The 27688-nt window shown below is 42.4% G+C and overlaps 2 protein-coding genes across 6 annotated transcripts in view; both read right to left on the reverse strand.

The window, feature by feature from the left end:
* Positions 1-663: 663 nt before the first annotated feature.
* LOC118418007 (homeobox protein Nkx-2.2-like) overlaps positions 664-27688 on the reverse strand; it is a 33629-nt gene continuing 6604 nt past the window's right edge. Inside the window, exons 1-3 of one of the 2 annotated variants that reach the window (XM_035823802.1) lie at positions 10300-10474; positions 2423-2704; positions 664-2090 (exon numbers count right to left, since the gene is read on the reverse strand). In XM_035823802.1, coding sequence (XP_035679695.1) covers positions 1408-2090; positions 2423-2704; positions 10300-10459 — 1125 coding nt within the window. In that variant the 5' untranslated portion in view covers positions 10460-10474 and the 3' untranslated portion in view covers positions 664-1407. Of the gene's footprint in view, positions 2091-2422; positions 2705-10299; positions 10475-27688 lie in introns of those variants that run through there. The other variant, XM_035823810.1, reaches the window with a different exon arrangement.
* Positions 18904-22736, reverse strand: LOC118418023. 4 transcript variants are annotated; one of them, XM_035823826.1, is made up of 3 exons: positions 22409-22736; positions 20054-20135; positions 18904-19576 (listed from the first exon to the last, which is right to left on the reverse strand). In XM_035823826.1, exons 1-3 carry the CDS (start codon positions 22604-22606, stop codon positions 19320-19322), a joined length of 537 nt encoding a protein of 178 aa, XP_035679719.1. In that variant the 5' UTR covers positions 22607-22736; the 3' UTR covers positions 18904-19319. The 4 variants fall into 4 exon arrangements, with proteins under 4 accessions (XP_035679719.1, XP_035679727.1, XP_035679712.1 ...); XM_035823834.1 differs by having other exon boundaries at positions 20040-20135; XM_035823819.1 differs by having other exon boundaries at positions 20027-20135.

The raw sequence follows: 27688 nt of genomic DNA on the forward strand, positions 1-27688 counted from the left end.
ATAATTTGAATCGTAACCACGCGGGTCGGTTGACTAAAAAGGTTTTGTAAATGCATTTCCATGTCTTAGGAGACACTAATATATTCCATTCCTTTCAAGTCAAGTATTTTCAAGTCTATGTAGCCACAAAGGGACCGGATACGGGAGAGGGACAAGCCGTGGCCTTTGCGGCAGTTTCCATAAAATGGCCCTACGCTGCAATGCAAATAAGCATATTGTAGGCGTCCGGAGGTCAGAGTTAGGGTACATTAATATTGGGGTATAGTCGCGACAATGAGGTATTATAATATCAATTTTATGGTGAGTTTTAAGAAGGGGGAAGAGTGTTGCAAGCCTGCCGGACGCCACGTGTTGAAGCCCCCAGGCAGGGCGGTTTTGTTGGGGGAACTTGACCAACCTCAAACAAGACTGTTGAACCAGCTAGTTAGCGGGGGCCGCCAGCGTATGCAAGCCGGGCCACGACACGGGCACACACAAGTGGAATTTTTGGAGGGCCGGGTTGTCCTTCCCCGCCACCGACTGAATAGATCAATTGAGAACCAATTTGCTCCCATACTTAAGTCATTGTGCGAATGCGGGCTCTTCTTCTGAGATATGCCTTGGCAAAGTTTACTCTAGCGGCCCAGCGCTTTGAACAAGGAGAAAAGGACGCCGCAAACAGTATTTTTTAAGTCAGCAAGATTTCTTTCTTTATTCCAACGAGACGATAAAGCAGTCAGACTAGGTAACTGTTTAGAATTAGAGGTAAGAATAAAATAGTATAGATTATTCGGAGCCCTATCTCTTTGTGTGCTAAGTCCAGCTTTACGGATTACAATCTGGGCTCGCCCGAAAAACAAAGAATCAACCGCAAAAAATCCATGTACATAATTTACAACACGAAATATTCTTTACAATGATAAACAAACGTCTGAGGGACAGAAAATAAAGTTATACACATAATTTACTTATTAGGAAGTTAACGAAATCTGTTTTCTGTCGTTAGAACTGTGTACACCTGTTACGTTTCTTTACTTGGCACATCAACAATTGTTATGAAGGGTTTTCTGTTATGACAAGAGTTCACCACTCAGGTAGACGAGTGGACGACAACAGACCCACTCCTCAGTCTATAGTCCTTGTCCTTACAAGATGTTGCGGTATGAAAACGAAGAAAACATTCAAGAGTACCTTTTTATGTCAGCGAGTCGGCGCGAATTTCCGCACACACACAAACTTGTGGGGAAGAAGTCGTTGAGAGAGAGCCACGATCTTAAGATATTTCGAAGACTCTGTCGATGCTGTTCAACGCAAGTCTATTGCAACAAGCTCTTGGACCGACTACCTCATCTTATTACGTCACATGAAGTTAGTCTACTTTTCTCTGGAAAAGTTTTGAAAAGCGTTTTTGTCTTGTATTTTGTTATTTCACCATGCCCAGGTGCCATAAGACGTGGAGAGGGAAGAGTTCGGCATGATGGGGTATTGGTAAGGCATAGTCTGCAGAGGCTGCATTTGCTGCTGCATGTGTTGCATGGTCTGCATGGCCGAGTGGTGCATGTTCATGTTCATGCCGCTCAGCATACTGTCCACGGGCTTCATGTAGCCGTTACACGACGTGACGGTCGGCTGACAAGGCTTCCCGTCCCGTACCAACACGGGCACCGCTACCCGTCGCGGGGACGGTAGAGGGTTCAGTCCGGTGTCCATGTGTCCTTCCTTCTGCGCGCGCTTGCACTTGTAGCGGTGGTTCTGGAACCAGATTTTCACCTGAGTCGGGGTGAGGCGGATGAGACGAGCCAGGTGCTCCCTCTCGGGAGCCGACAGGTACCGCTGTTGCCGAAACCGCCGCTCCAACTCGTACGTCTGAGCCTTGGAGAAAAGCACTCGTCTCTTCCGCTTTTTCGGCTGGTCGCCCTGCCCGCCAGGAGAGCTGCTGTTCCCGGTGCCGTCGTTCGCGCTCCCCGTCGTCGAGCCGTCGTCGTCTTCGTCCTCTTCGTCGTCGTCAAAGTCGACCTTGTCGGCCGTGTTCTTGGCGTCTGCGGTGCTGGAGGTCTCGGCGCCGGTGGACGACCCGGGACTGTTCTGAGACGAGGCGATATGTGTCAAAGCTGCAGGGTATAAACAAACCAAGTAATGAAATATCATAATACATATCGTGAACGCAATATTAATGTAAAAGAACTTGAACAACAGATTAACTAGAAGGTTACGTTTAAACTTTAAGGAAAAACAGTGAAAAGGTTTTGTGGTTCTTCTGATTTTGTCTTGGTACTATGTATATATGTTGTTTAGCTGTCCGTGTTGTTTGGCTCGCTAGTTCTGACACGGGTGTGTAACCAGCCACAGCTGAGACAGGAAGCCCCAAATACTGCACTTCGATAAGGCACTTTAGAACAATGTTACGCACACTTAAACACGTGCTCTCTCTATATATACTTACAATTGTACTGCATCTCTTCCGCACTACCTAGCCACCTCATGTACGGGTTTTCGCTGGCGTCGTAGTACGGGGGTAGCGCCGAGGAACCCTGAGAGATCTGGCCGGCGTGGGACGCACTCCCTACCGAGGTGGCGGAGGCCATGGTGCCGGGGACGGAAGACCCAGTGTCGGGGCTCTGGCGCTTGGCCTCGGGCATGTCCAAGATGTCTTTCACCGTGAAGCTGGTCTTACTGTTCAGCGACATTTTGGGATCCATCTGAGAGACGGAGACCTGTTCGCTACCTGTAGATCAAAAAGGTAAACCAAACAGAATCCCGTCAGTTCGAGGGGGGAGGTAAAAACTCTGAATAGTCCGTAATTCCTGGATTAAAGGTGTGTTGTTGGAAGAACCACACGCGGAACCGAAGGCTCCCCCTGTATTTGGTGTACACTGGGGAGTGAGGTAAGCTCTCTCTCACCCAAGTCCCTTATGCACCCACCCTCCCATGGAATTGTGGGCGGCCCCGACAGTCAAGTGGGCCGAACAAGGTGGTTGACATCACAAATTTGTCAGCCGTCGCCCGCAGAGTCGTTTGATTGGGTGTTGGCGGCGCTGACATCGCCATTAAATACGCAAAAAGTGGGAGGAGACAAGGGTTAGGAGATCGTGCGAGATAGCCGGCCACTGATACACCTACGATAAGAGAGCAAAGCACGGCGAAGTTTGAAAAACATACAAACAATGCGATGTATACAACTTAATTAGCCTGTCCAACGCTGCGCTGTTTTGAGTTGCCCTGTCGAAATACGGCCCATATAAACACCGGGAGGCGAACCTTGGATCCCGGCCTAACCTTAGCAAAGTACAACACCCCGCTCGTGTTACGTTAGGAGTGTAGGGGCTAGTCTGGAGAGGGGATCCACAACAAAATTGGAGAGCTCACTCTCCAACTGAAGTGTTGTTGTAAAGCAACACCCAAGTACTGTAAATGACTGGTGTTTTTATTCCTACCAAATCCCTACACCACTGGATAAACCAAAGAAACACAACACATACTTCTATATCTTTTCTTCGTCAAAAATCAATGACAGTTCATCAGCAATATTTTCAAATGTTTTTATATGTGTAATGATTCTTTTATACCTGTCTCTACAAACTACTTTACACTGATACTTGACACAATGGCGAAATCCTGTCTCACGACGTGCTCAAGACAGAGCCCGTAAGCCTCGACAAACGGACGATAATGCGGCATTACGGTCATCCACTGAATGGCTGTTGGGTATGAGCAATTCGGACAATGGTGCCCTTTGAGATTAGTGGCTTGCTTCTCTTGAGTCGCTGGTGGGTTGCCGTTGTCTTTTTCGCCCCACCTTCTAAACAATCCGTCCGTTTTTCTGAAGACAAGACGTGCCTGACACAATCCTCCTGCGCCGCGTACACCTGAGGTGGCTCGCGTTACAGCGCACGGTGTGTTCTTCTTGTTGAAGCAGAACGCGCTAAAATTTCCAATGAAAAGGTGTAAACAGCTCGGATGAGAGCCCTCTTGTTTCGGGAGGGCGGACGGGGGGATGTGCTGGCGATGGAGCGTGGCGCGCTGGTAAGAGGCGTGAAAGAGCGAGAGAGGGGGTAGGGTCCGGTGTGTGAGCACGGCCGGTAAAAACTCTTGGTTTAATCAGCGCGACTCGCCGACCAGGTCGGCCGGACACACCTTGTTGAGCACCGAGAGGATTGTAGTGATCCCACCTGGATCAAGTGCTCCCCAGCGTACCGTCTCTATCCAGTTATGAAAAGAAACATATGGATTAAAATATGGGTGCGTGTCTGTTGGGTGTCTGCGACTAATCTGACAAGAATGCCGCTGGGAGAAGACACCCTCAGCTGAAGTGGCTCCCGACACTCGAGTTCTAACTTGCTGATGGGCGAGTGAAACACAATCGCGGCGTAAGCGTTTGCCCTCAAGAGTCGGTTTACGCGTAATTGAATGGGATACGCCTGTATTAGCACATCGTCCATTTCAGGCTTTGCTTACACACCTCAGACACGCAGCGGACTGTAGCCGACCTAATTTGACAAGGACCGCGGTGGCATCCCGGCGAGGTGCGTGCGACCCAGGCGGCGGTCCGTGAGGTGTTCTCCCGGCCGTCTTTCCACCGTGCCTCGCTGGATTTACCACGGATTTTTTTTCTCCTCCCAGCCACCTTGTGTGTGGCACGGTGTGTGCTAAGGTTTACTCTCAGTCGGTAAAGCAAGCTGCCTGGGTGGTCGGGACCTTCATAAAGGCGAATTCTTGCACGGCCAATCATGGGCGATGAAATGTCCCACTGTTTGACATCTCTATTGTGGCGGATCAGTTTTTGTAGGCGTGCCAATCCACGGGTAGAATGGTAGGCTAACATAATACACTCTGCTCTGTTTAGAATGCGAGAGAGAGGTCTCGGGTGGCCTTTCTTCTGGCTGTCGTATTTAGTTTTCTCCAAAAATACAGCCACTTTGTACTACATCACTTACATCTCATTACGGAACGCTAATTGCGAGCCGCGACAAAAGCGGGGGTCCAATGTCAGTGGGGTCCAGGGTTCGAAGCCCACCATTGGGATTTAAGTACCAAAAATTACTATAAAAATGGGTTCGTTACCTACCAACTCTAATTTTTCTCTACGCTGTTTTGCAAACCGTATGGCGATCTCAACTAGAATATTTTAGCCATGAGCAAAGATCGGATGTTTCAACTGATGTTCCTATATATCGACGAGAACGCAAGCCTTCACGCAAGACTGGAGTCCTAATAGACCCGATTATACGGGTGAAAAAACTAATGGCTAATAACCAATTATCACGTGCTTAACCTATTATCACCCAATTGACGGTAAATCCTACCAGCGTGAGGTTCTTTACAGGACCTGTAGTGGTAGCTGGGCAGTATCCAAACTCCGCGTAACGTAAACTTTACCCCACTCCAGCCCAATATAAAAACCCTTGAGAGAAGTGAAGGCCCTTATGCTTGAGAGCCTGTAGCCACACGAGGTCCCCCCCTTTTTTTCCGCACCCTTTGCTGACGTGTCATCACTACAACAAGACACAGTTCTTTCTCTCTTTCTCTCTGTCTCCTTCTGCTCGTAACGGGACATTGAGGAGGCGTTGTCGCTCCATTTTGCGGGCGCGCGGACCGTTAAATTGCACGCCTTGACCTGGCTCCTTTCTTCAGTGGGTACTAATTGGCGGTTGGGAGTGAATGCGCTTGTCTGAGGCGCCGGCAGCAGCCCGCAAACGTCACGGACATGACTTTGACACGCAGTCTACATGACGGATTGAGTGGAGAAGGGGGGGGGGGGCGAACGAGAAGGTCACCCATGCTTCAAATGACACCCTCCAGGGCCACTACAGCCTCAAGATGGCGCAATGCTTACAGTCACATTTGTCATAGCCCGTCGTACGATTTTGACGATGTCGTAAGCCATTCAAGCACGCTATGAAAGAACAAAACAGAGACAAGGATATAAGACAGTCTTTCCCATATCTGCTAAATAATGTACGACACAACCACGACTAACTCAAGACTGCCTCACGACGATCTTACGACAGGGCATATACTTGCCGAAATCCTACGTGCGGATACTAACTTTTCTTTCAGTGGCACATTTCAAACGTTACCTTCAAAAACACATCTATTCTACAGCATTAGCATAACTAGGCTTCACATACACACAGAAAAACACCACATCTGAAATCATAGATATGTAGTCTAGTGTTTTAAATTCATCTTTATATTTTAGTGGGAAGAATTGTGAGGACAGGGACATGTTTATCTTTGTTTGGTTGCCTGGTGGTGTCTGACATGACACCGCTAAACCCTGTACACACGGACTACCAGTCAGAGTCAACTCAAAGCTTCTCGGGATAAATGGATTGATACAATTCGCACTAACACCAGCGGAACTCACAAAAAACGTGGTAGAAAAACAACAACACACTTTCGACATGTCTTATTACATGAGAGAAATATGATATATCTTTTTGTAATGATTTTTATTGTAGGTCGATGAGGACCAAGATTTTCTTGCATACATTTCGCCGTGATAGTTTATTTACTTACATTCACATAAGTTTCCTGATATTGGAAATACAATGTTTTTGGTTTGGTACTAATATCATTGTCTTTTTACCAAGTTGTTTTATGATTTTTTTTTAGATTTACTTCAGTCTAGAATGACCCTAGCCGTCTTCTTAAAACTAGATATCTTCCAATAAATAAAATTTATGAAAACATTGACATTTAAACGGCTCATGATCATTTTCGATTGGGATCTTGTGAAATCGTAAAACAATGCCGTTTACTTTTTTTGTCAACCTACCCTAGCCACTCCTAGAGCTAAGTATATTCTTTTAATATTTTTCACGTCAAAACGTCGTTTCATTTTTTTACCTACTTGATTCAAAGATAAACAGAATATACAAACTATATACATGCAATTATAGATATAAAATTTGGCATAAAACATTAGTATTTGTTTTAGGGAAAATATCGTTACAGATTTAGACGAATATTCGTTAATGTTGCAAGAAGAAGAGTCTATTTCTTTGAGTGATATCCCTATTACTTACAAGAGTTTTGAATATTATTTTACAAAATATAGCATTTGCAAAATGCATATCAAGTTTTATCCTTTATACTGTCAAGGTCTACAAAGTGTCTATCTTTGTAGTTTAGTGTGTTTTTTTTCTCCTGAGTAGGCCAAGTCAGATAACACCTAATAATGTCAAGGATTATTTGGGATAAACGAACAACATATAAACATCGTTGTGACTGGATTGCAATTAATTCAGTTGTTTATTCATTTGTATATTTGCATTTTGAGTTGTACGCAATATAACCTAGCTAGTAGCGATTGCAATCAGGTCAAAATGAACTGTCCGTTTCCAAGCTAACTTTACGCGTCAAGCTTAACACACACACACAAGAAAGTTCGAACCTAGATAGAGACGAGAAAGGCAATAAAACACTTAAAGTCAGTTCATCTTTATCCGCGGGGTAACCTATATCCGTTGTTGTTAAAAACATAGTATTTCATAATAAGGATATGAAGTCGACGGACGGCGGTATCAATTAGCAAATGTTGCAATCTGAAAGCACCGTCCGCCGACTTGATATTCCTAAAAACCATGTTCTTAAAACCAACGGATTTAGGTCCCCCCCCCGATAAAGGTAAACTAGTGATACAACCAAGCCCTCCGCCACATCTGCACGAAGATCAATTTTAGAAGTACATCTGTAACGCGCTTGATTTTTTTTTATTCCCCTCAGCGTTAGCATACGCTTATATTGGATACTATATCCGATTGAAACAACGGTTATAGAAAAACCGGTAGTCGTTTTCTCGAATAGATTCCAACAGGTGGTCGGGCCCGTATTTAAGGTAGAGGGAAAAATTGCATGTCTAAATGACAAATTTGATTTGGCACTCTTGTGGCGAGGCTTTAGCCCACTTTATTTTCCCAACACGAGCATTTTGGCTCCGTCATAATTCATCTGAAACGTGACCCTACCAAGCAAACTGCCGGTTGATTTAGTATCTTTTTTTTTTTATTTCACTTTAGAGTTTTTGATTTATGGAGAGTGTTGTGGAAAAGTACCACAGTTATCAAACAAGTTACGGCGCGAGTCTTGCTTTGTTCTCTTTGCGTTGCAACGGAGGAATTTGGTGTATACTCCTAAACAAACCGCCCCCCCCCCTCCAAAACACCACCTGGATATTGCATGCAAAACCGTCTTTTGTGATGTTTACTGCCGTGCGGGTTTCTCCAGACGATGTCTTGGGGGGATGGAGCGTTCCTCGCAGTAAACCAACTCCGCTATACACACATCACAGCAGCGCTAATGAGTCAATATTGTACCATGCCGTAGTCTGAAGTATGCCGGCGAATTAATCACGTTAGCGAGCGCTGAAGTGCCAAGGGTTCTATACAGAGTCACACGTCCTTTAAGCCCATATGACGGATATTCTGGAATCACTGATTGCTCCCCTATCGTTAAATCAAATAGTCTATAAACGCTTGGGTTGCCATACACACAAACCGGGGCCTCGCCACCGCGCCAACTGTCTGTTGAGCGCTTTTCAAAACAAGAACAAGTGTCCTTGGTTCTCTACTTTAATAAAGTAGACAACTTGTGAGATGTAGGCTAAGACCCCGCGCCGTCTTCACGTGTTCTTTGCTGCCTTTTTTTCTAAAACACGTCGGTTGAAGGAGCGGGCAAACATTCAAAACGTCATTACAGTGCGTCTATGCTGTAGGGAGCAAATAGAAGTGGAGTGTTCCCCTAGTACCGGGTAGGAACGAGCTATTCACAGGCTCTCCACGGGCCCAAAGGACACACTCCTTCTCTGTAGTGCGCGTTTACATCTTTGTCTTTAAATTTGCAATTTATTGAGACCGTCGTCTCGAAGTGTCAAGGGCCAATCCCGCCAATAAACCGGGCCTGACAACAAGTATGTGGGGCAGTTGTTAAGGGTGTCTGGCCGTAAAACATATGTCTGCGGCTTTTGCAACCTGCTCAAACTTTCAAATATTTCAAAATACACCAGAATAAAAGTTTGGCTGCAAATAAAAAGCAACGCGACTATTTGTCTTGCCAACATAAACTGAGATTGGTCTCTCACTTTTTTGTATATTTTCAATTTTTACAAAGACTTTTACCCCTCCGGTAGATACCCTTATACTTTTTATATATTTGAATATTATAAGTATTTTAAGTAATTCATATTGAACATATATATTATATTTCTCGGAAGATACACTAATTATGATCAGAAAAAAAGCACTCTACTCCCTCAGTAGTACCGCTTATAACTTACATATTGTTCTTGAGTCGGCAAAAGGGGGTAATAAAATGTACTCGGCGCTCTAGAATTGTCTTTGGTTTGAAGTGAAATCTCCACGGGACAGTATTAAGTTTGGAGTGGGTTTACCCATGCCCACTTAAACCTCCCCGTCAACGCCCGCCCCGCCGGTTGCAGCGCAGAACAAGGCGGCAAACTGAATAGCCCGTTCGGTGGAATCCAAACTTTCATAAACTTTTACAATGTTTGCCTCCCGCCGCCCCTGTTGTTTCTGTAGGACGGTGGTGGCACCCTAGCCCCCCTAGGCGTCTCCAAGCAGACCCTACGGTGCCTTAGAGATAGTATCAAAGCTTGCCAAGGAGTATAGTCGGCAGCGGGTGCATGTTTGACTCCCTTTGGCCGGCTATACTCATTGGCCAGCTTTGATACTGAGTCTAGGGCACTGCTTGGAGACTAGTGGTACCCCCTTCGGGCTTCTGTGTGCTCGGTGGAGCATCGCCGACGCATGGCTTTCTCGTCCATCGGTTACTAATATAGTTCAATCCCGGTTACAAACACGAAGAGCTCGGGGGTTGAGCCTCAGTAAATCACGCTAAACCGTCCCACAAAGGGGTGGCCGGCGCAAAGGGGGTCCGACTAAACATACCCCCCTGATCCCTTTTCAATATCTCTATGGTTCTTACCTTTACCTTATAAACTTCGGCAACACCTGAGGATGAATCCGCCACCCGGACAACTACTTTGAACCTCCTTTAGGAGAAGGAATTTCTGGAATCTCTCAAAAAGAAATAATCGTTTCTATGTCTATCTATATGGGCCGCTTGTAAAACTGTTACAAAGGACGGTCCATTTTGAAGATAAGGATAAGGGGGTGAAGGCCGGCATAGCGCGATTAGTAACGAATGAGTGAAAAGATGGGTCAGGATAATAAACATTTCCAAGACAAGAACTTAAGAAGTAGTTTACACCTTTAAGACTCAGACCCGTAGTCGCCCTTAAAAATCATTATAACATATATTTAACATAATACAGCCGTAAGGACAATTTGCATCACTTACCACTAATAACACGTACTGCTGACCAGTTATGAAATGGTGGCACACCCGCGCGTGAGCTTTGACTGACCACACAGTTTGACCAGGTACTGGAGAGATGCTGACCGTTACAGGCGACCACCTGACCCCAAATGTGAGAGGGTTCTCCGACAGGTGTGCTCATCCAGGTGTGAATATGCGCTCTAGGGCGGGGTCACTTCTTATGATCATCATTTTGTATTTCTAGGTCATGTGACACACATAAATAAAAGCCGCCTTCTATATATCTCAAGTGTGAATAAAAAACCGGTGTTTGTTTTCATTCTACTTTTGATATGGTGTGGTATCTAGGTCTTCTCTTAAAAGAAATACTTTTCACCCTACGGGCATTTTTGCTGCTATTTATCCTCTCATAGAGACAGACACTGTGTTACCGTCTTTAGAAGGTAAATATAAATAAAAAGTCTATGTTTTGACGTGAAGATCTCAGAAATGACACTTCTGTAGCCAGATTTGCGTCTTAATCCTACTTTCAGATTCTTAAGGGGTAGTTAGAAGATGTTTCCATTGTTTTGTAACTTTTTGTCCACTCCTGCGTCATTGTTCCCCCTCTTGTTGCCATTTTCAAAACAAGATTGAAACCCAGATAAGAGTCTTCGGCCTGTTGCAGGCGAGACGACTAGCTAGATAATGACTATAAGTAGAGTATCTATAATGCTTTTACATACATTTGATAACTATTTAGTTAAACGAAATCTTAAACGTTAATATGATCGAACATTCTTGCACTATGATATAAAGTGAAGAGAAAAAAATGAAACATTAGCGACAGAACGGAATAGAATGAGACCCTACCACCTACAGCGTGTGAAAAAAAAACTACCGATATCGCTTTTACCCGACCATACGCATCACATTAATACTTTCCATAGTCCCCCAGACGGCTATTATAAAAACCCAGCCGGATATTGTGTTATTTTTGGCGCTCCCCAACAGACTGCATTCTCTGTTGCTCAACATTCGTGCCCAACTTCCTTTTATGAAGTGGCCACCGATACCTCTGGAGCATCGGCGACTCCAAACAGATTCTGGTATCGGAGAGTATGTCCAACGCATCGCTAATCAATCATCGGGAACAGGTGCATTCTTCGGAGCTGGGTCAGTGGTGTGAGTTTCCTCAGAAGGACTGCAAAACTAGGACATCCGGATTAGCGAAGACTACAGGCGATTGGACCAAGTTCCGCTCCACTGTTTTGATGAGCTAGGAGACACTTGATATAAATCCCCTTTGAAGGGGTTTAAGTTGATCTGTGACAAGATCGGTGTCTCTCGTCACCTGTTGGAGTGTCGTTCTCGTTTCAGGACAGGAACAGAAGTGGAACACATTGTCAGCGCTTTGTTGTGTGCAGGTGGCCACTATATATCTGATACCCCAAACAAAATCGTGTATACTTAGGTGAGGGCGCGGGGCACAGTTGTCGTGCGGTTGTCGTGCGATCACAAGGATATTCTTGAGAAAGTCGTGCATGAAATAGTTACCGTGTTAGGAAAAATGCTGTCTTGGATCCTTGTCGGTGGTTAGTTCTGTTATATCCCCCTCAAATGTAGCGAAAATCGATCGGACGACGAGTCTGCGAGCTCTAAATTACGAGGAGGCATGACCCTGATGCTGACGAAGAAATGGCAGAGTTCCCCCCTTCCCGTCAGGGTCATGTCTCCTCGTAATTTAGAGCTCGCAGACTCGTCGTCCGATCGATTTTCGCTACATGTATAACAACGTATACTCGGCTGAACAATTCTACGACATCAAAATTAAATTTAACGGCCATGAATGCTACAGCGCCCTCGCTTTTGTTTAAATTTCTTTCGATCAAATAAACTTTTCTTATCAAAGGAGGATAGAACCTCCTTCTTACACCAAAACGTTTAAGAAATAAAATGTTCCTAGAAAAACGAAATACGCACTTTGGATGAACATTACTGCATTCGGTTCCTCTGTTCTTGTCTTCTTTCTGTTGTAATTGAATTATCAAAGGCCAAAACATTGCGCAACTATTGTACAACGTATGACTAGAAGTATTTTGCTGCAATTCTAAGAGACTAGTCTATGTTCCATTCTGTATACCACAAGAAGTATTTTCCAGCGATTCTAATGTATTCTAGTGTATTCTACACACTATAAAAACACAGAATCATTAGGTAACCCTTTTTCAACCGGTACCAGTTTCTTGGCCATTTTCAAAGAAAGTATATGAGGATATCGTCAAGTATGAAATGCATTTGGAATGTATTGTATATACATGGATATGCTGATATACGAGTCTGATATGGCAGCAACACATATAAAACTTTAGCTGCATGAAAATTTCTATTTTAGCCCGCCTCGATTGTTTGTTGCGTAAGGCGTACGAATAAACATTCAAAACATTTTTCGAAGCACTGTCTTTAAATTTGACAAATTCTTTGCAAGCTATTTCCTTTTTATAACAAAGTCAGCAAACTTAAAATAGGCACATCAGAGCATATAGCGTATGAAATCATTTTGTACCTGTACATGTTGGTAAAATTAGACTGTTTGAAAGAGATGTTTCATTTTTTTATTTCTCCTATCTTGCGACTGGCTCAATGTCCAGAGGTCCTGGGTTTGTGTCCCTTGACATGCCCGACCATGTGCCCTTTAGAAAGTTACTCACTTCACTCAGATGAAACTGAGTTCCTAGCTTAGGGTAGGGTCGTTGAAACAAATAAGATATCACTTTGTCCATTCTTATGTCACATTAAAATAGGCTATCCACGTATGAGGCTATTCCAAAATAACTTCTTAAATCTGGCGTATTCTAAATCTAAGTCAATCCAATTGTATTGGTTAATGTACATTTTAACTGGTCATATTACCAGACACACTGCGTATTGTGATCAATTAATTTCTCTCTACAAGAATAACTTGCGTAACTCAAGTTTAGGGTCATAATTTAAGTATCAATATCCATCCAATTTAAATCGATGTCCTTTTGAAAATATGTAGTCCAGTGGTGAGAAAAACAAGGGTGAACTGTGGTAAGAGCTGTGTGGCCTATGTAGAGAAATGAACTGTATAATGTTATACAAAACCAATTTCCTTATTTCATACACCTAAGTTCTGTAGAAAAATCCATGTCCTAATGCATTAACTAGACAAACCATCGATCATAAAACATATCTGCTCTTTTATCTCCACTATAACAGAAAAGCGAGGAGAAGTTGAATTTATCCAGCAATAGTCTCATTTTGTATCTGTGAACTGTATCTTTTCAACATGTCTTGTTGTGACATGTACTTAGCCCGGTGTGGCAAAATGTGCAATAAAGGTCTTCATTCATTCATGTTCCATATGCGATGAAATCCACGAAGACAAAGTCGTTATCAAAATGGTTTATGAAGATTTCCTTCGCATTTCATATAGGGAGAACTGTGTATCTGACTTTCAGCAGAGCAAGTTGACCCGCACACCTCAGGTTGCAGCACAATTGTCCACGTTTTTTTTCCTTCTCTCTCTTCTAACGTTACTGTGTGTCGTCTGCGAAGTAATGATCACAATGATCTGATATTTGGTGGACACATTTGTATTCATAAACGACTCCATACTATATACTAGTAGTAATTTTCACTAACGCCGTACTTAATATCGTATAGAATTTAGATTAACTACATGTATTTAGACCACATTCAGTCATTTCGTGTATTTGTTCACTTGCAAATAGCCAAAGAGCATGAATTCGTAATAGAACATTCTATAATATCGTATTTACTTACATGTAGGTTATAGTTCTCTAAATTTGCTGATCTGGTGTATTTTTGAGCTGGGACGCTAATTGCTCTGGACAGAGGTTACCTTAAAGCGACGAAAGGAACACCCATGTAACAATACAGTCCTCCCTTAAACATATGCTAACCGTTATAATCGTACAATACCGGGGGCTTTTCCCAACTGTTATGCTTTTTCCCTCCTTTTGTTCCGGTCGCCATTTTGTTTTATTGAGCGGTGGTAGGGTGAATGGGACTTCTTTTTCTCTCACGGAGGTATACAAATGATCTGGTGGATTAGTAAACGACGGACATAAATGATGTAATTTCGGGTAATACTGTGGTCTTTGTTTACAATTGGTGTCTGTGTGAAGCGAGTGAAAGGCGGTGAATAGGTCGCGGGTTAATCCGCCACAATACTACCCGCACCTGCACGGAGTCCTGGTCAACACTACTTTCATGTACGGTGGGAACTTTTTTTCTTTCTTTTACCTCGTTCTTGAGGAAAAAAAAACCTATAGGCCACAATTATAACCTCATCAAAACACAGATTAGTATAGTAACCCTCCAATTAAGGAACTGTATAACTGTTTAGGGTTTGGATTGCTTGTATTAGCTGAGGGGGCTTTTCACGAGAATTACATATGGATAAAAACTTTTCAGAATTGAAGTTTTCTAAAACTTTAAAAAGCGTCAACGTAAGAAAATAATATGATTCTATAATTTCCCGAAACTCCCAACGTAAGAAAATAATATGATTCTATAATTGCCCGAAACTCCCACAGATAATCCTTTATGAAACATTGATCACCAATCGATATATAAACATCCCATGTTTACTTTTGAAACCAATATTAATATATTGATTGAGCATCACTTGGTTTGTCAAAGTTGTTCAGGGTTGCATTTTAAGAAGAAGAAAACAGTAAATAGTTCATCAATTAAACAAAATAATACGGAGAAAAGATTTTCTATACCTAAATTCTAGTCCCTTGAAAACAGATCCACATAAGGACCCATAAACACCATTGTTGTTTGGAGTTTGTTCATGGAATTGTTAACTTCTCTACTAGAGTTGATGACAAAACAGTTGAGTTGTTTTAAAACCCAATATACATAACGGACGCCCTTGTTTGGGGCCTTTCAAACAAGAGTTCGAAGATCTGTCGACTCCATGAAATACTTGGAGTTCGAAGATTGTCTTGTTTTATTGTAGTTCGTTGATTATGCAACTAAGGTTTTGATTGACATATGTTAATTAGGCTCTACCAATCACTCTACGGTAGGTCTGACAAGCATATGGAAAACTGTAAAACTACAAAAACACGAACAGACAGACTGACCATAAACACTACCTCGCCCTAAATTAGTACACTCTTCAATTGACCACTTCAATCAGACGAAACACATTTTATGTCAAACTGCTCTTTCTACGATCACGAAAGAAAATAGCTGTTTGAAGAGGCCACCAAATGCCACCCAAACTTCCTCACATTCACTGACAAGAAGAAAACAGTTCTCCTTCTAACATCACAAAACCCACACATAATAGAAAAGGTGGGATCTTTCGTCTTCCACTGTCTTTAGAGTCGAACCCAATAACCTAGGATCTAGAGTTAGCTTTTATTAGCTTTAGACTAGAGTAGACACTTGTGATATTGTTCATACACTGTTTGAATCTCTTGTGTTACCTGCAATTAGCCCACGGGCAAGAATTTGCAATAAACTTTACTACGATTGACCTGGACTGTCATGTCTAGTTCTACCACCACTGACGTATTCTTTCTGCCACTGCAAGTGTGGCCTTCGTGACATGTTCCTTACAACTGACTTGTACATTTGACAGTGTAAACAAATATATAGCTATAGACACATACCAACACAAACAGACACACACCTACACAGCCACATCGAAACCAAAGCCTTCATACCGTATCCTGAGTATCAGCCTTGTAAACTAACAAGGCTGATACTCATGCTACCATACACAGAGTCCGATATATAAATCAGAATACCATATGTCACATGTTTGAAGTTACTATCTGGGAGAACTTCGGATTTAGTTTCCTTATTAAGCATGCAAATTAGATACTGACTCCTGAATCAGTTTATGATTACGTAAACCATTGCTTAAGCTTTGTACATACCAAAGTATCCAAAATCATGATGATCAGTCAACGCATTCTTCAGTTACTTGAACAAAATTGTCACCTGTATAGTTCCATGAAGACCCGCTAAGGGGCCCAAAACTACAAGGCAATCGAACACTCCAACATCATGTCCAGAATGTAAAATATCGAAATCAGAAGTTGTAGTGCAATACCTAAACAACACGCTTGGAGGCCCAAAATTAATATAATTACACGGTCTTTAATCAATATCTACCCACAAACGAAGTATAAAGACAATCCACGTTCTCGAGTTATCGACACACACACACACACACACACACACACACACACACACACACACAGAGAGACACACACACACACACACACACACACACAGAGACAGACAGACAGACAGACACACACACACACACACACACACACACACACAGTGACACACACACACACACGCACACACACCTTCTTGTCGAAGGCATAAACCACAAAACCCTTTTCATCTGGGTACGAAAATGATGCTGATGCGACGATTTTTTCGTTCCAGACACTTGTGGCGTAACAGTCACCACGACTGTGTGTTTTGAGCTGTTGTAAATTTCGTCACCTGTTACATGTGTTTCCCTCAAACAAACAGCTGTAAATCACATGCCAGACCTCGCTCAGTGCTGTCCTGCTCTAACATCGAAAACAAACTCTGCAATCCATCAAAGTGACCTCCAGGAGGCTTGTGTGAGATTATGCCCCCCTCCCCATAGGTTGGAAGCTTCACGTCAGGCCACAGAAAGTAAATTTTATAGATGACACCAGTGCGCTCACTAATTTTAACTCAACTTGAAAGTTCGTCTGATTTCGAGAAAGAAAACACAGGGGGATGATGAACATGACGAGAAAGTATCCAAATGGGAAAATATAACATGTAGTTAGCCATGTCCGTAGTTTTTTTTTTTAATTTTGCACTTAAAAAAATGATAACATACAGCAAGCAAATCATAGTAAAGAAAACAACACAACGTGCATGGGGGAGAAAAATGGCTTATACAAACTCTTCCTCCGTCAAAATTTACAAATCATAATACAATTTAATGGATATGAAGATTATACATCAAACAATAATAAATCAAGTGAAAATAATATAACACAGTGATCAGCATAGATGTGAAACTAAATTAGTTCGATGGTTAAAGTGGCAACAATATCAATGTGGTAGCCATGACTGTAGTTGTCAGCTTGGTAAATGATACCATTCTACCACACTAGTGTGACTTTGCGCTCGTTATAAATACAGAAATAAAAGCCTTCTTGGCTGTGATACCATTTTTCCGTGAGTTTGGTGTGTATTTTGAAAATCTAGTTACCTTCTTTTTCTCCCATCTTGTTTCTTTTTCGCTATCCCTCCTTAAAGTTGGAGTCTGCTGAGTCTATAAAGTTTATTTTCTGTGGCCTAATCCAATATTTAAGCACACCTTAAAGCGTACGTAAAGGTTGCGTTTTTTCATGCAATTTTGCAAGTATGCTTTATGTGCGCTTAAAGATCAGGTTTTGAGTAGTGGGAGATTGTTCAAACTACTCTGATTTGATTTTTAAGAATGACCAATGCCGTTATGAATTGAATTTTTAACACGATGTAAAGTATGATTTCAAAGACTACAATTTTAAAACATACAAAGAAAATACGATTCTTTATGAATGAAATTCGTCTGAACTACCGTAATGAGATTTTTGTTCGTTCTACTGTCGCCGCGTCAATTAAAACGAAACTGATTTTTTTTTACATTCTGTGAGCTTTGTTGTCTTTATTATAACCAAACGTGTACATCTTCCATCATTTACTTTACAGTCGTACCTTTACAAGTGACCAACACTACATAAGGACCCCCTGGCCAATGTAACAACTTTTTGGCGACGCCTCAGGGGCGGAGGCATTTTCTACAGTATTACGATCGCTTTGAAGGAATTTAGAAAATTCCACGAATGCATTCCCTTGGGAATTGATTTTTGGCTAAACCGTAGGGGTGTCGTCCATACAGTGGCAATTGAGGACTATTCTAGCTGTTATTTTTCTTTGTTAAGGCATTCTTTGTTTTCAGGATTAATGATTTAAGGGAACGGTCTTTTTACATAGCCGGGAATGACTACGCTCCTTGCATATCATAAGCCGTACACACAGATAATTACGATGTTTTGCATGCTTTATGAATTTGCAATATGTCCCAGCTTTTTGCCGTTATGTCTTCTATAAGCCTGCGCTTTTTACAATATGGAATGAAATGCTGTCAAGTGGTTAATAAATCGTTCGGAGTGATAGAGAGCCTGATTTTTAGTGGTAGGAAAATAAGATGTTTTTAAGAAGACAAGACCAATGTAGCACAACTTTTGCCAACATCTTTTGAGCTTTGCTTTTACAAGGTGGGATGATATGCTTTCACGAGGTCAAAGAAATAATGAAGACCAATGTGTCACAGATTTTTGTCGATATCTTTTTATGAAATATGAAATGATGTGCTTTCAGGTGGTTGTCGTTTGGAATTGAAGCTGGTGTGTTACGCCGAAGGGCGGTTATACCGGCTATATAGATACAGATTACGTAAAGCCTGATTTTGAAAAGTAACTTAGTTAATAAGTCACATGTTTCAAACAAGCCATGTAACCAATGGGTTTCAAGTTGTTTAGATTCTGTTTTGAAGACTAGCACAGCTAGAATAAAGGAAGGACGCAGAGACAAGGTTTTCCGTACACTGGGCACGGGAGACTGTTAAGGTGGTTTGACGTTACTATATACTAGTAATGCTGACCTCGCTAACCTCGGTCTTAGATGAGGATCTTTCTTTCTCTTCTGATCTCTACTCTCTGACTATCTGTCATACAAATACATTATATCTCGTGGTCACATTTTGGCGTATCAAACAGACAGGTCTTGTCAAACCACAAAACAACGGTTATTTCATCTACGGTCCATTCATATACATGTAAAATCAACTACTACAATGTATACACTAAAATACATATTCGTGATATAAACAGTCAGTCAATCCGTGAATTCTATAACTGGTGTCATGTCAGGTTTTCTATACATGGACAAGTACGATCACAACTATCGGCTGTACGTCTTGGCTCTGCTACTGGCCTCTACTTCCCTCACAGTGCCTTCCTTCTGTCGATGGCGCTGTTCTGGATGTTGTGTGGCTCCCTTCTGTTAAGAATGTTCAAGCCGCACAAACGTATATTCTGGCTCCTCTCAGCGATGGCCACTTTTCGTGAAGGGACTCGACCCACTTCCCTTGTGGCGGTAAGAGTCTCTATGTTGGGTGTGGCGGGAATGTGTCGTTCTGATGGACATAATATATGTCTGTCAGGAACACCTCGTCGTCGTCGCTCTTGTCCGGTAGGTTGGCCTGTGCGTTAGATCACGAGAGAACACAGTTTTACCCGTTTTATATACTATAATAATAGTGATGCTAGCAATAATGGATTATTGTAAAGTCACCCTCATAAATTTGCTACTATCGCTGCACGTCTGTTGGTGTTCTACATGGACTAAGTCACCACATGGATGGTCGTCACAGTTAGCTAATGTTCATCTCAGGAGCTGCTGTACGTAGGGAGAACGCACGCAAAGAACAAAGGTTAAAATTGAAGTACAAGAACAATTCTCGTCTCTTTCTTGTCAATTCGTAGCAACCAGAAAACACTGTAGAAATTGGAACTTCGGCATTCATGAGTCAGGTAAGCCTATCTATGCCTTGTTAGCTGAAATGCAGTGTACAGATTTTGACTTAGTTGCCTAAAGTTGTGCTAAGTTGAACTCTGGTTACTCGACGCATTGGAACATCGTGCTTACTTACCTTGACGACATACCGAAAGACGTTTACCCGCAGCTGCTTCGAAGATTGACCTACTGGAACCGCCATCGTCTGACGTAATCGTCAAGTACGTACCCCTGCGGCGTTGTAACTGTGGATAGGGACGAAGAGGGAACAGCTGACCGTTACTGGAATATTCAACTGGAGAGTATATTTGGAAAGGCCAGAAAATCCGCACAGTACAATGTAGACAACTACAAAAATAGAAAGAATAAAATTAAAATCCTTATGAATGTGGGCTAGCATATAGCATGGATGTCAGACTTATGAGACTCTGTCTGCATTCAAGAAACATTATTCATAGCTGTGCTGCATGTACATAGCTTGTAGATATGATGTTTAATTATTAGTAGTATCACATTGTATAATAATTGTATTCATTCAATCTCAACTCCCTATTAAAAACATAATTGCTCCAGACGACTCAATTAGACAGACAATTACATCAAAACGAAGACATAAGAGTGGGGTAGACATAATTCAAAATACTCCATAAGATGGGGCAACCTAACTATGGTAGCTCATGGGACTCATGGGACATAGGAGATATGTAGACATAATTCAAAAGACTTAATAAGATTGAGTAAATAAGTATTTTCAGCACTTCTAAAGAAATCATAACACCACAACTTCTGTCAATCCCACTACCGCAAAAAAATTGAATGTTAAAACAATGTTTATGTCCGAGTTAATCCTACATTTTCACGTTATCCTACACAAGAAGCGAGAAGAAGCCGAACTTCTGTGTTAGACTAGATTTGTGATACTTTTATATGTATATTTATATTTCCGCAGCCACTTCTGAAACTGACTGTCATGACTCAAGTACATGTAGACATTTCCGAGTTAATAAAAGTCATTGTCATCACATAGACTCTTACTCCATTTGGAAGACTGTGAGGGAGGACCGATTCTCACGACCGGACCGAATCCCATAGAAGGGCCGTGAAAATCGGTCCGGCCTGAAGAAAAGCACAAAAACTTCCCCAAACCACCTCTGAAACTGACTGTCATGACTCAAATAGACATTTTCGAGTTAATAAAAGTCATTGTCATCACATAGTTTACTCCATTTGAAAGACTGTGAGGGAGGACCGATTCTCACCACCGGACCGAATCCCATAGAAGGGCCGTGAAAATCGGTCCGGCAGTTGAGTTCAACTACGCCAATCTGACCAGCTCCACGCCAAACGCCCGATGGCCCGGACCTTCTCGGCGTAGCGGTTAGCGCTTGTTTTGTAATCTGGCGGCCCGGATTCGAATCCCGGACTGGGAGCCAGGAGTTTTGTTTCTACTCGACTCTCACAGTTGTCCAGAAGGAGAAGGCACTGACCAAATATGACGAGAATGGTTAGAGATTTGCACCATTGAATTGCTCTCTTCAACCAGCTGTGTATTTCCTTCATGAAATCTAACTGAAACAAAAGCTAGAACAAACAAGCGGGACCTCGAGCGAACTGTCGCCTGACAAGTTTGGAAAGCTCCTGAGGCGTTTTTTCATCAAAACATTGCTGTATAGCAGAGGGTACCTCACAGAACAGACGTGTTAGACGTTCTCGTATACAAGAACGAGATCCCGTCTGTATTTCCCAGTTGCCGTTATATCAGAAGAAAACTAAATCACATCCAGTATTCAGAATATGTATAGACTGGCTGGCATCTCTCTATTGTATTAATTCGCTAAAACAATTCGTCACCATGGTCTTGGGCGGCTATAGTGAGACCTTTGTTTGGTATGCAATCACTTGACACATCACATATCGGTATCAAAGGGAAATGCCGGTGTTATAACGTTGAGAGATCTTTTGTCGGCCTAACATCAGAAGGTCATTTGTTTTGCATATAGATCAATCGCCTTCGAGAGAACTGTTATACGACATAGTGTGAATGAACATCTCCCGCGAGGCATTTCTACCACCCTCTTGTTAGCCACATTTATAACAAGGAGGCTTTATCATTGATTTATAAATAGGTAACGGCGGAATTTTGATATCGCAACGTTGACCAAACACCCAACGAAAGCCGTAATGATTTCAGACATTTCACTATCTCGCTCACTGCATAGGTCACAAAACAATCCAAAGAAGACATGTGGCAGGAAGAAAAATACACAACCGTTTACGCAGTGAACAGATATATAAACATGAACTTGAGCATAAACTATGGTAGTACAAAAAAGTTAACGCTAACGTTACGTAACCCAAACCTGTTTTCAAAATGGTGGATCGCTGCCCGATTCAGACCTCCGGGTCACAATCACATAACTAAGTGTCAACAAATTTAAGACTACAATAAAGTACAGTACAGGACGATACCGGTATCCACAACATGGTCCACCAATAATTTATATGGGAGCCTACCCACCTTTCCTTTTGACGAGTAGTCTTGAGATCTCTTTCCCGCCTTATGCCACACGCCCGTACCCGCCGCATCTTGCCCCGCTCCCCGAGTGTCAATACAGTAGTATGGAAGATTTCTCCGGGCTGGCGTTCTCTTCAGGGTCAGGGATCGGCGGGCATCTTTATGTGTTCTTTCTTCCTCCCTGCCCCGCGCGCCACCCATCACAGGCCCAGTAGCCTTGCCACGTCCTCAGTTCTCTCGATCTCTCTGTTCCCGTCTCTATCTTTGTTGAACTCCAGCCCAGCAGTACTACCAGAATGTCACGTGCGCGTTCAAATACGGGTGACAGCCATCATACTTGTTAAACTGATCAACTTCATTCTGTTTCCCAGCCCTCTGTACTCTACGCAGTACATTACTCTGTAAACATCCACGTCCTCTCTCGCGTCCTGTCCTGTCTTGACAGCCACGTCACACGGCCAGGCCAACCCGACCCATGTCCATATGGTTATAATTACAGCGGCGACCTGGTCCTCACGATGTTATCTCGTGACACACGGTGGTACGGTTGCTATGCTTTTGTCCGCGTTGTCAGGGGAATTTGCCCAGCCCAAGGCACGGCGGGGTGCCGACCGCGGCCCTGTATCCATGTCTACACACTGATACACATTGCTGAATATTTGTCAAGATAACGCATTGATGGTGGTCATGTCAAGAAACAGCAAAAATCACTTACAGAGAGGATGCGTATATTTTTCAAATTCATACAAGTATAAAAGTGACACTTATACACTGCTTTCAAAATACCCTATTAAATCAGACGAACGTAAGAAAGGTTAAAAAGCAGATAACTCGTTTCCTAACTGAGTGATACATCAATTTATTGTCGATACAAGAAAGGAAGACATACACACAGAGCAAATAATTGGTCTTCAGTATAACGTTACATCTTCTTGAACGGGGTGTTAATTTTTTCCCGCATTTTGACCGGGCCAACAGCGACATTGTAGTAGAAAGGGGTGAAAGACCTTTTCGGCCTATGGGTTAACGCTTGTTTTGTAATCTGGCGGCCGGGATTCGAATCCCGGGAGCCAGGAGTTTTGTTTCTACTCAACTCTCACAGTTGTCCAGAAGGACATATCGCTATCAAAGGAAAAGGCCGGTGTCATAACGTTGAGAGATCTTTTGTCGGCCTAACATCAGAAGGCCATTTGTTTTGCATATAGATTGATCGCCTTCGAGAGAACTGTTATACGACATGGTGTGAATGAATACCTCCCGCGAGGCATTCTACCACCCTCTTGTAAGGCCACATTTGTAACAAGGAGGTTTTATCCTTGATTGTATAAATAGGTAACGGCGGAATTTTGATATCGCAACGTTGACCAAACACCCAACGAAAGCAGTAATGATTTCAGACTTCAACCCCCGTACACGCCCGACAACACGTAGAAACTAAGTTTTCTATGCTGATCATGGGTTCAAAGGGTGTCTAGTCACTGCCACGGTTTTAATAATAGCGCAGCAGATATTACATAGGTGGGGAGTTGCATGGATTTATGATCCCAAAATGAGGAGTTTTTGATGCCCCAAATTTATAAAAGAAAACACAAGCAATCTGCAAGAAGTGAATGAGTGGGCTTTCGCATATACATTTTATAGTTAGGTTGACTTGATCTTTGTTACTAGTACTTGTACGAGTCACGATTACCACCTTGAGTGTTTTACTTGCTCAGCTAGTGACATTCACATTTGGGGAGAATAACGACAATACGAATGAAGATTCGCAGATCTATGACAAACGGAAAAAATGGCGTCGGTTATAAGAAGGATCCCGGGCTGCAAACAACAACACTCTCTTTAACCCCTCCTTCACCAACTAAATTACTTCTGTGTGTTTTAGTAAAATTCAAATCTTTTGTGTAATGTATCATTTTCAAGCAGAAGGACACCAAAAGTTTACCACGTATTAAAAGCCTATATATATATTCCTTTTTTCAACACATTGATTCAAACATGGCGTCGGTTTGTAAACAAACTGGAGGGCCGGCCGACCGATCTAATCCAGCTCCCTCGCCAATTCCCCCTTCTTCCCCAGACTTTGCTTTACATTGTGTGCTTCATTACAAGTTGCGTTTTTTTTACATAGATGTGGCTTTTTTTTAATTTCAATTTTCCTATCAAGGACGCCAGAGCTAGTCGAACACATGCCGACGCATCAAACAGCGGCTTGTGCAGAGTTTGTTACCGGTCGTATTGAATCAGGAACTGTAGTTCATTAGAGAAATACATAGGTGTAATGAGTTATTGGAAAGAATACCTTATTAAGTCGGAAAGCGAGGGTTGATATTTCCGAGGCGTTGTCGATTATTGATAGAACAGGACAGGGCCAGAGTCAAGTTCTCAATCAAGGGCGGAAATATGTAGAAAGGCGGTCAGTGTTGACGTTGCTTTCATGGATGTGTTTTGAAAACAAATTATATATAGAAAGTCGACTTCATCGACGAACTATCCGTACTCTGCCGGTTAAATTTGTGTGTGTCTAGCGCAGATATAATGTACGTAGGAAAGAACGGAAATGGCGACGGGTTCCGCGCGTCACCGGCCCCGCGCGGGGAATGCCCCGGGGGAATGTCGGAAACTGATATTTCCTTGCACCTTAGCTTCGGTATTTTATAAATATTGGTGACAGAATAGACGAGAATATAGCAAAGAAGGGACTGAGAGGGCTGTGTCAGTATTAAAGATGCATCATCGTAGGAATGAAAGCTTGGGTATTGTTTACTGTGCAAACAGGGGAACAATTGGGGCGGAGACAGGCGTGCATTTGAAAGGGTAGGTTCGCGGGAAAAATTCAGCTCGTCTAGGTGAAACAAAAACATTTCAAGTTTCCGCCCTCAAAGGTGAGAACCAATCAGCTACCGTTGCCATTAGTGAAATGGATGATTGACATTGATTGACATGGCTTTCAAGATAGGATTTTCAGGGCCTTTTTAGACCATCGTGACACATATTCTCCAAGCAGAGGTTTGGTCCGGCGGAGATAGTATCATGGTAGTAGTCGGTATTTGTATTATTTAGATATCTCTTTTGGAGTGGGGGAGTCCCAACAAAGCTTTGCACTGAATACAGAACCCAAGCGTAATACGTTAAAACGTAACTTTGTCCATTAAAGGTTATGTGTTCGGTGCCGTTTATCTCCATGTGTGTCTGTTTGTAGCCTGCATAACTCGCAAAGTATGGATTCTGATGAATCTTGAATGTGGGTAGGGTAGTAAACATAAAAGTCAAGTTCTAAAATGGTTCCGCCTATCGGTTTTCTAGCGTACTGCAGTGAACTTTCGGTTTTGATATCTAGTGTTCTGGCCATGCTTTGGTCAAGATTCATAAGTCTAAGATAGATCTTGTAACTTAAGAAAAAATATGTAGGTGTGTACAGGTGAACATAAGGTGGGAAAAGTTTAAACTATGAAAATCTTATCTTAGTATGAAAATCTTATCTTACAGCAAAGAAGGCTGTTGTAGCGCTACCTCAAAAATTAGATGTGACGTACCCTGCTGATTTGAATGATTTATGTTTAATAATTTTCGCTTTAGTTTGCTTCGTGATGCCTCAAATATGAAATTTCCATCATTTACTACTAAAGAATTATAGTATCCTGTCATTAATTATGCAAAAGAGGTATCTATTTGCATAATTGATATCCAAAGAATTTCGGTCTTTCTCAGTTACATATGTGAGAAGTTAGATGGAATGTAGGGATTTATAACATTTTGCCATTACTTATGCAAATTAGACATTACAAAACCTAAAAAAGCATGACGATCCATCAAAACGTTCTTGATTTATTCTCTTCTAAACTTTGAAACAATTTCCGAAAATAAAGGTGCTAGGGGACCCAAACTTACAGCACTAACTCTCTGCCCCAAGAGATACCCACCTTTAAAAAATCAAGACCGTGAAATGTCAGGAAACAGGAAATATAAAAACAGTAGTTCCGCTGCAGTACCTTAGGGAGTAGATAGGGGATCCATTATCGAACTTGACCTTCGATTTCCCTGACTTCCAAATACCATTAAAGGTCCATCCAAGACTTAATCAAGTTATACTGTTCACAGACACACACACAAATATTTGTATGGAGTATAGAGGGTTATGGATAGAGGGGTTGTCACCTGACGGCTAAACACGCCCAAATATAACATTTTGGCAAAGGTAAATATAGATTTTCAGAATTTACTCAGAATGAGGCAAGCTTAACTTTTTTTGGAAAGAGTTGATAAAATGTTTGCGAGGCTTCTCCCAAGATGGAATCATTGCATGGATATGTGTGCGTGCAAGACTGTGTTGTGAGCATGGCTAGCTAATAAACATCTTTTTCATATAGAGACTCACAAATCCATTAGACCCAGCGTCGCCAGGGTGTTTTTAACACCATTCTTGTTGTTGTTCCCTTGATATTTTTTCCTATTGACAGAAGCAGTTTGAAACCACCATCTATCGACTTGATATTCCTAAATACATTGTTCTTAAAAAAAGAACGGATAAAGGTTACCCTACGGACAAAGGTTAACTAGCGTTACCACCTGTCCACTTTACACTAGATTTTATCGCATTTCCAAACCTGGGCCCGGCCGGGCAGCTTTCGGGAATGAAAAGTATGATATAAAAAAAAATAACACCAAATTACACAAGACGTAGTGGTGCTAGTCTGACCGTTTCCAAAATCATATCCAGTTACTTGAGTAACTGTTTTTTGCCGTATCTTATTACCTGGATGTTCAACCTTCATCGACGTATCTTTCCGTATATATTTATATATTTTTTTGTTTCAACGAACAGACCGCCCGGGCCACGGTTTGCAAATGAGACAGTGAAACAGTTGTATTTCTTCTAACAAATCTCTTCCCAAGTTGAGCGTATCCTCAGCTAGTTACCTGCATGTATGCAGGTATGGTTTTGATGCTGGTGGAAACTTTTCGGTAGCCGGGGATGTAGGGCGCTGTATCTCGTGAACGGATGGTGCGAGCACGACGATTTTTGGTACGTGGGTTGGGGGTGGTAGCCTGACACTCAGGTGTGATTTTGGGCCTCCTGGCGCTTGACCTTGACATTGAAGGTGGCATTTTTGGTGTTTTTGGGGCACTTTTGGCGCTGTGTGTCCGGAACGATACGCGCGATTGCGACGATTTTTGGTGCATGGGTGGGGGGTTGTTGCCTGTTGCCTAGGATTGACTTTGGGCCTTGTCGCGTTTGAACTTGACCCGGCAGGTCGAATTTTGTGTCCGGGAGGGGTGTTTCCG

Source organism: Branchiostoma floridae, chromosome 1, assembly GCF_000003815.2.
Source record: "Branchiostoma floridae strain S238N-H82 chromosome 1, Bfl_VNyyK, whole genome shotgun sequence".
NCBI lineage: Eukaryota > Metazoa > Chordata > Leptocardii > Amphioxiformes > Branchiostomatidae > Branchiostoma > Branchiostoma floridae.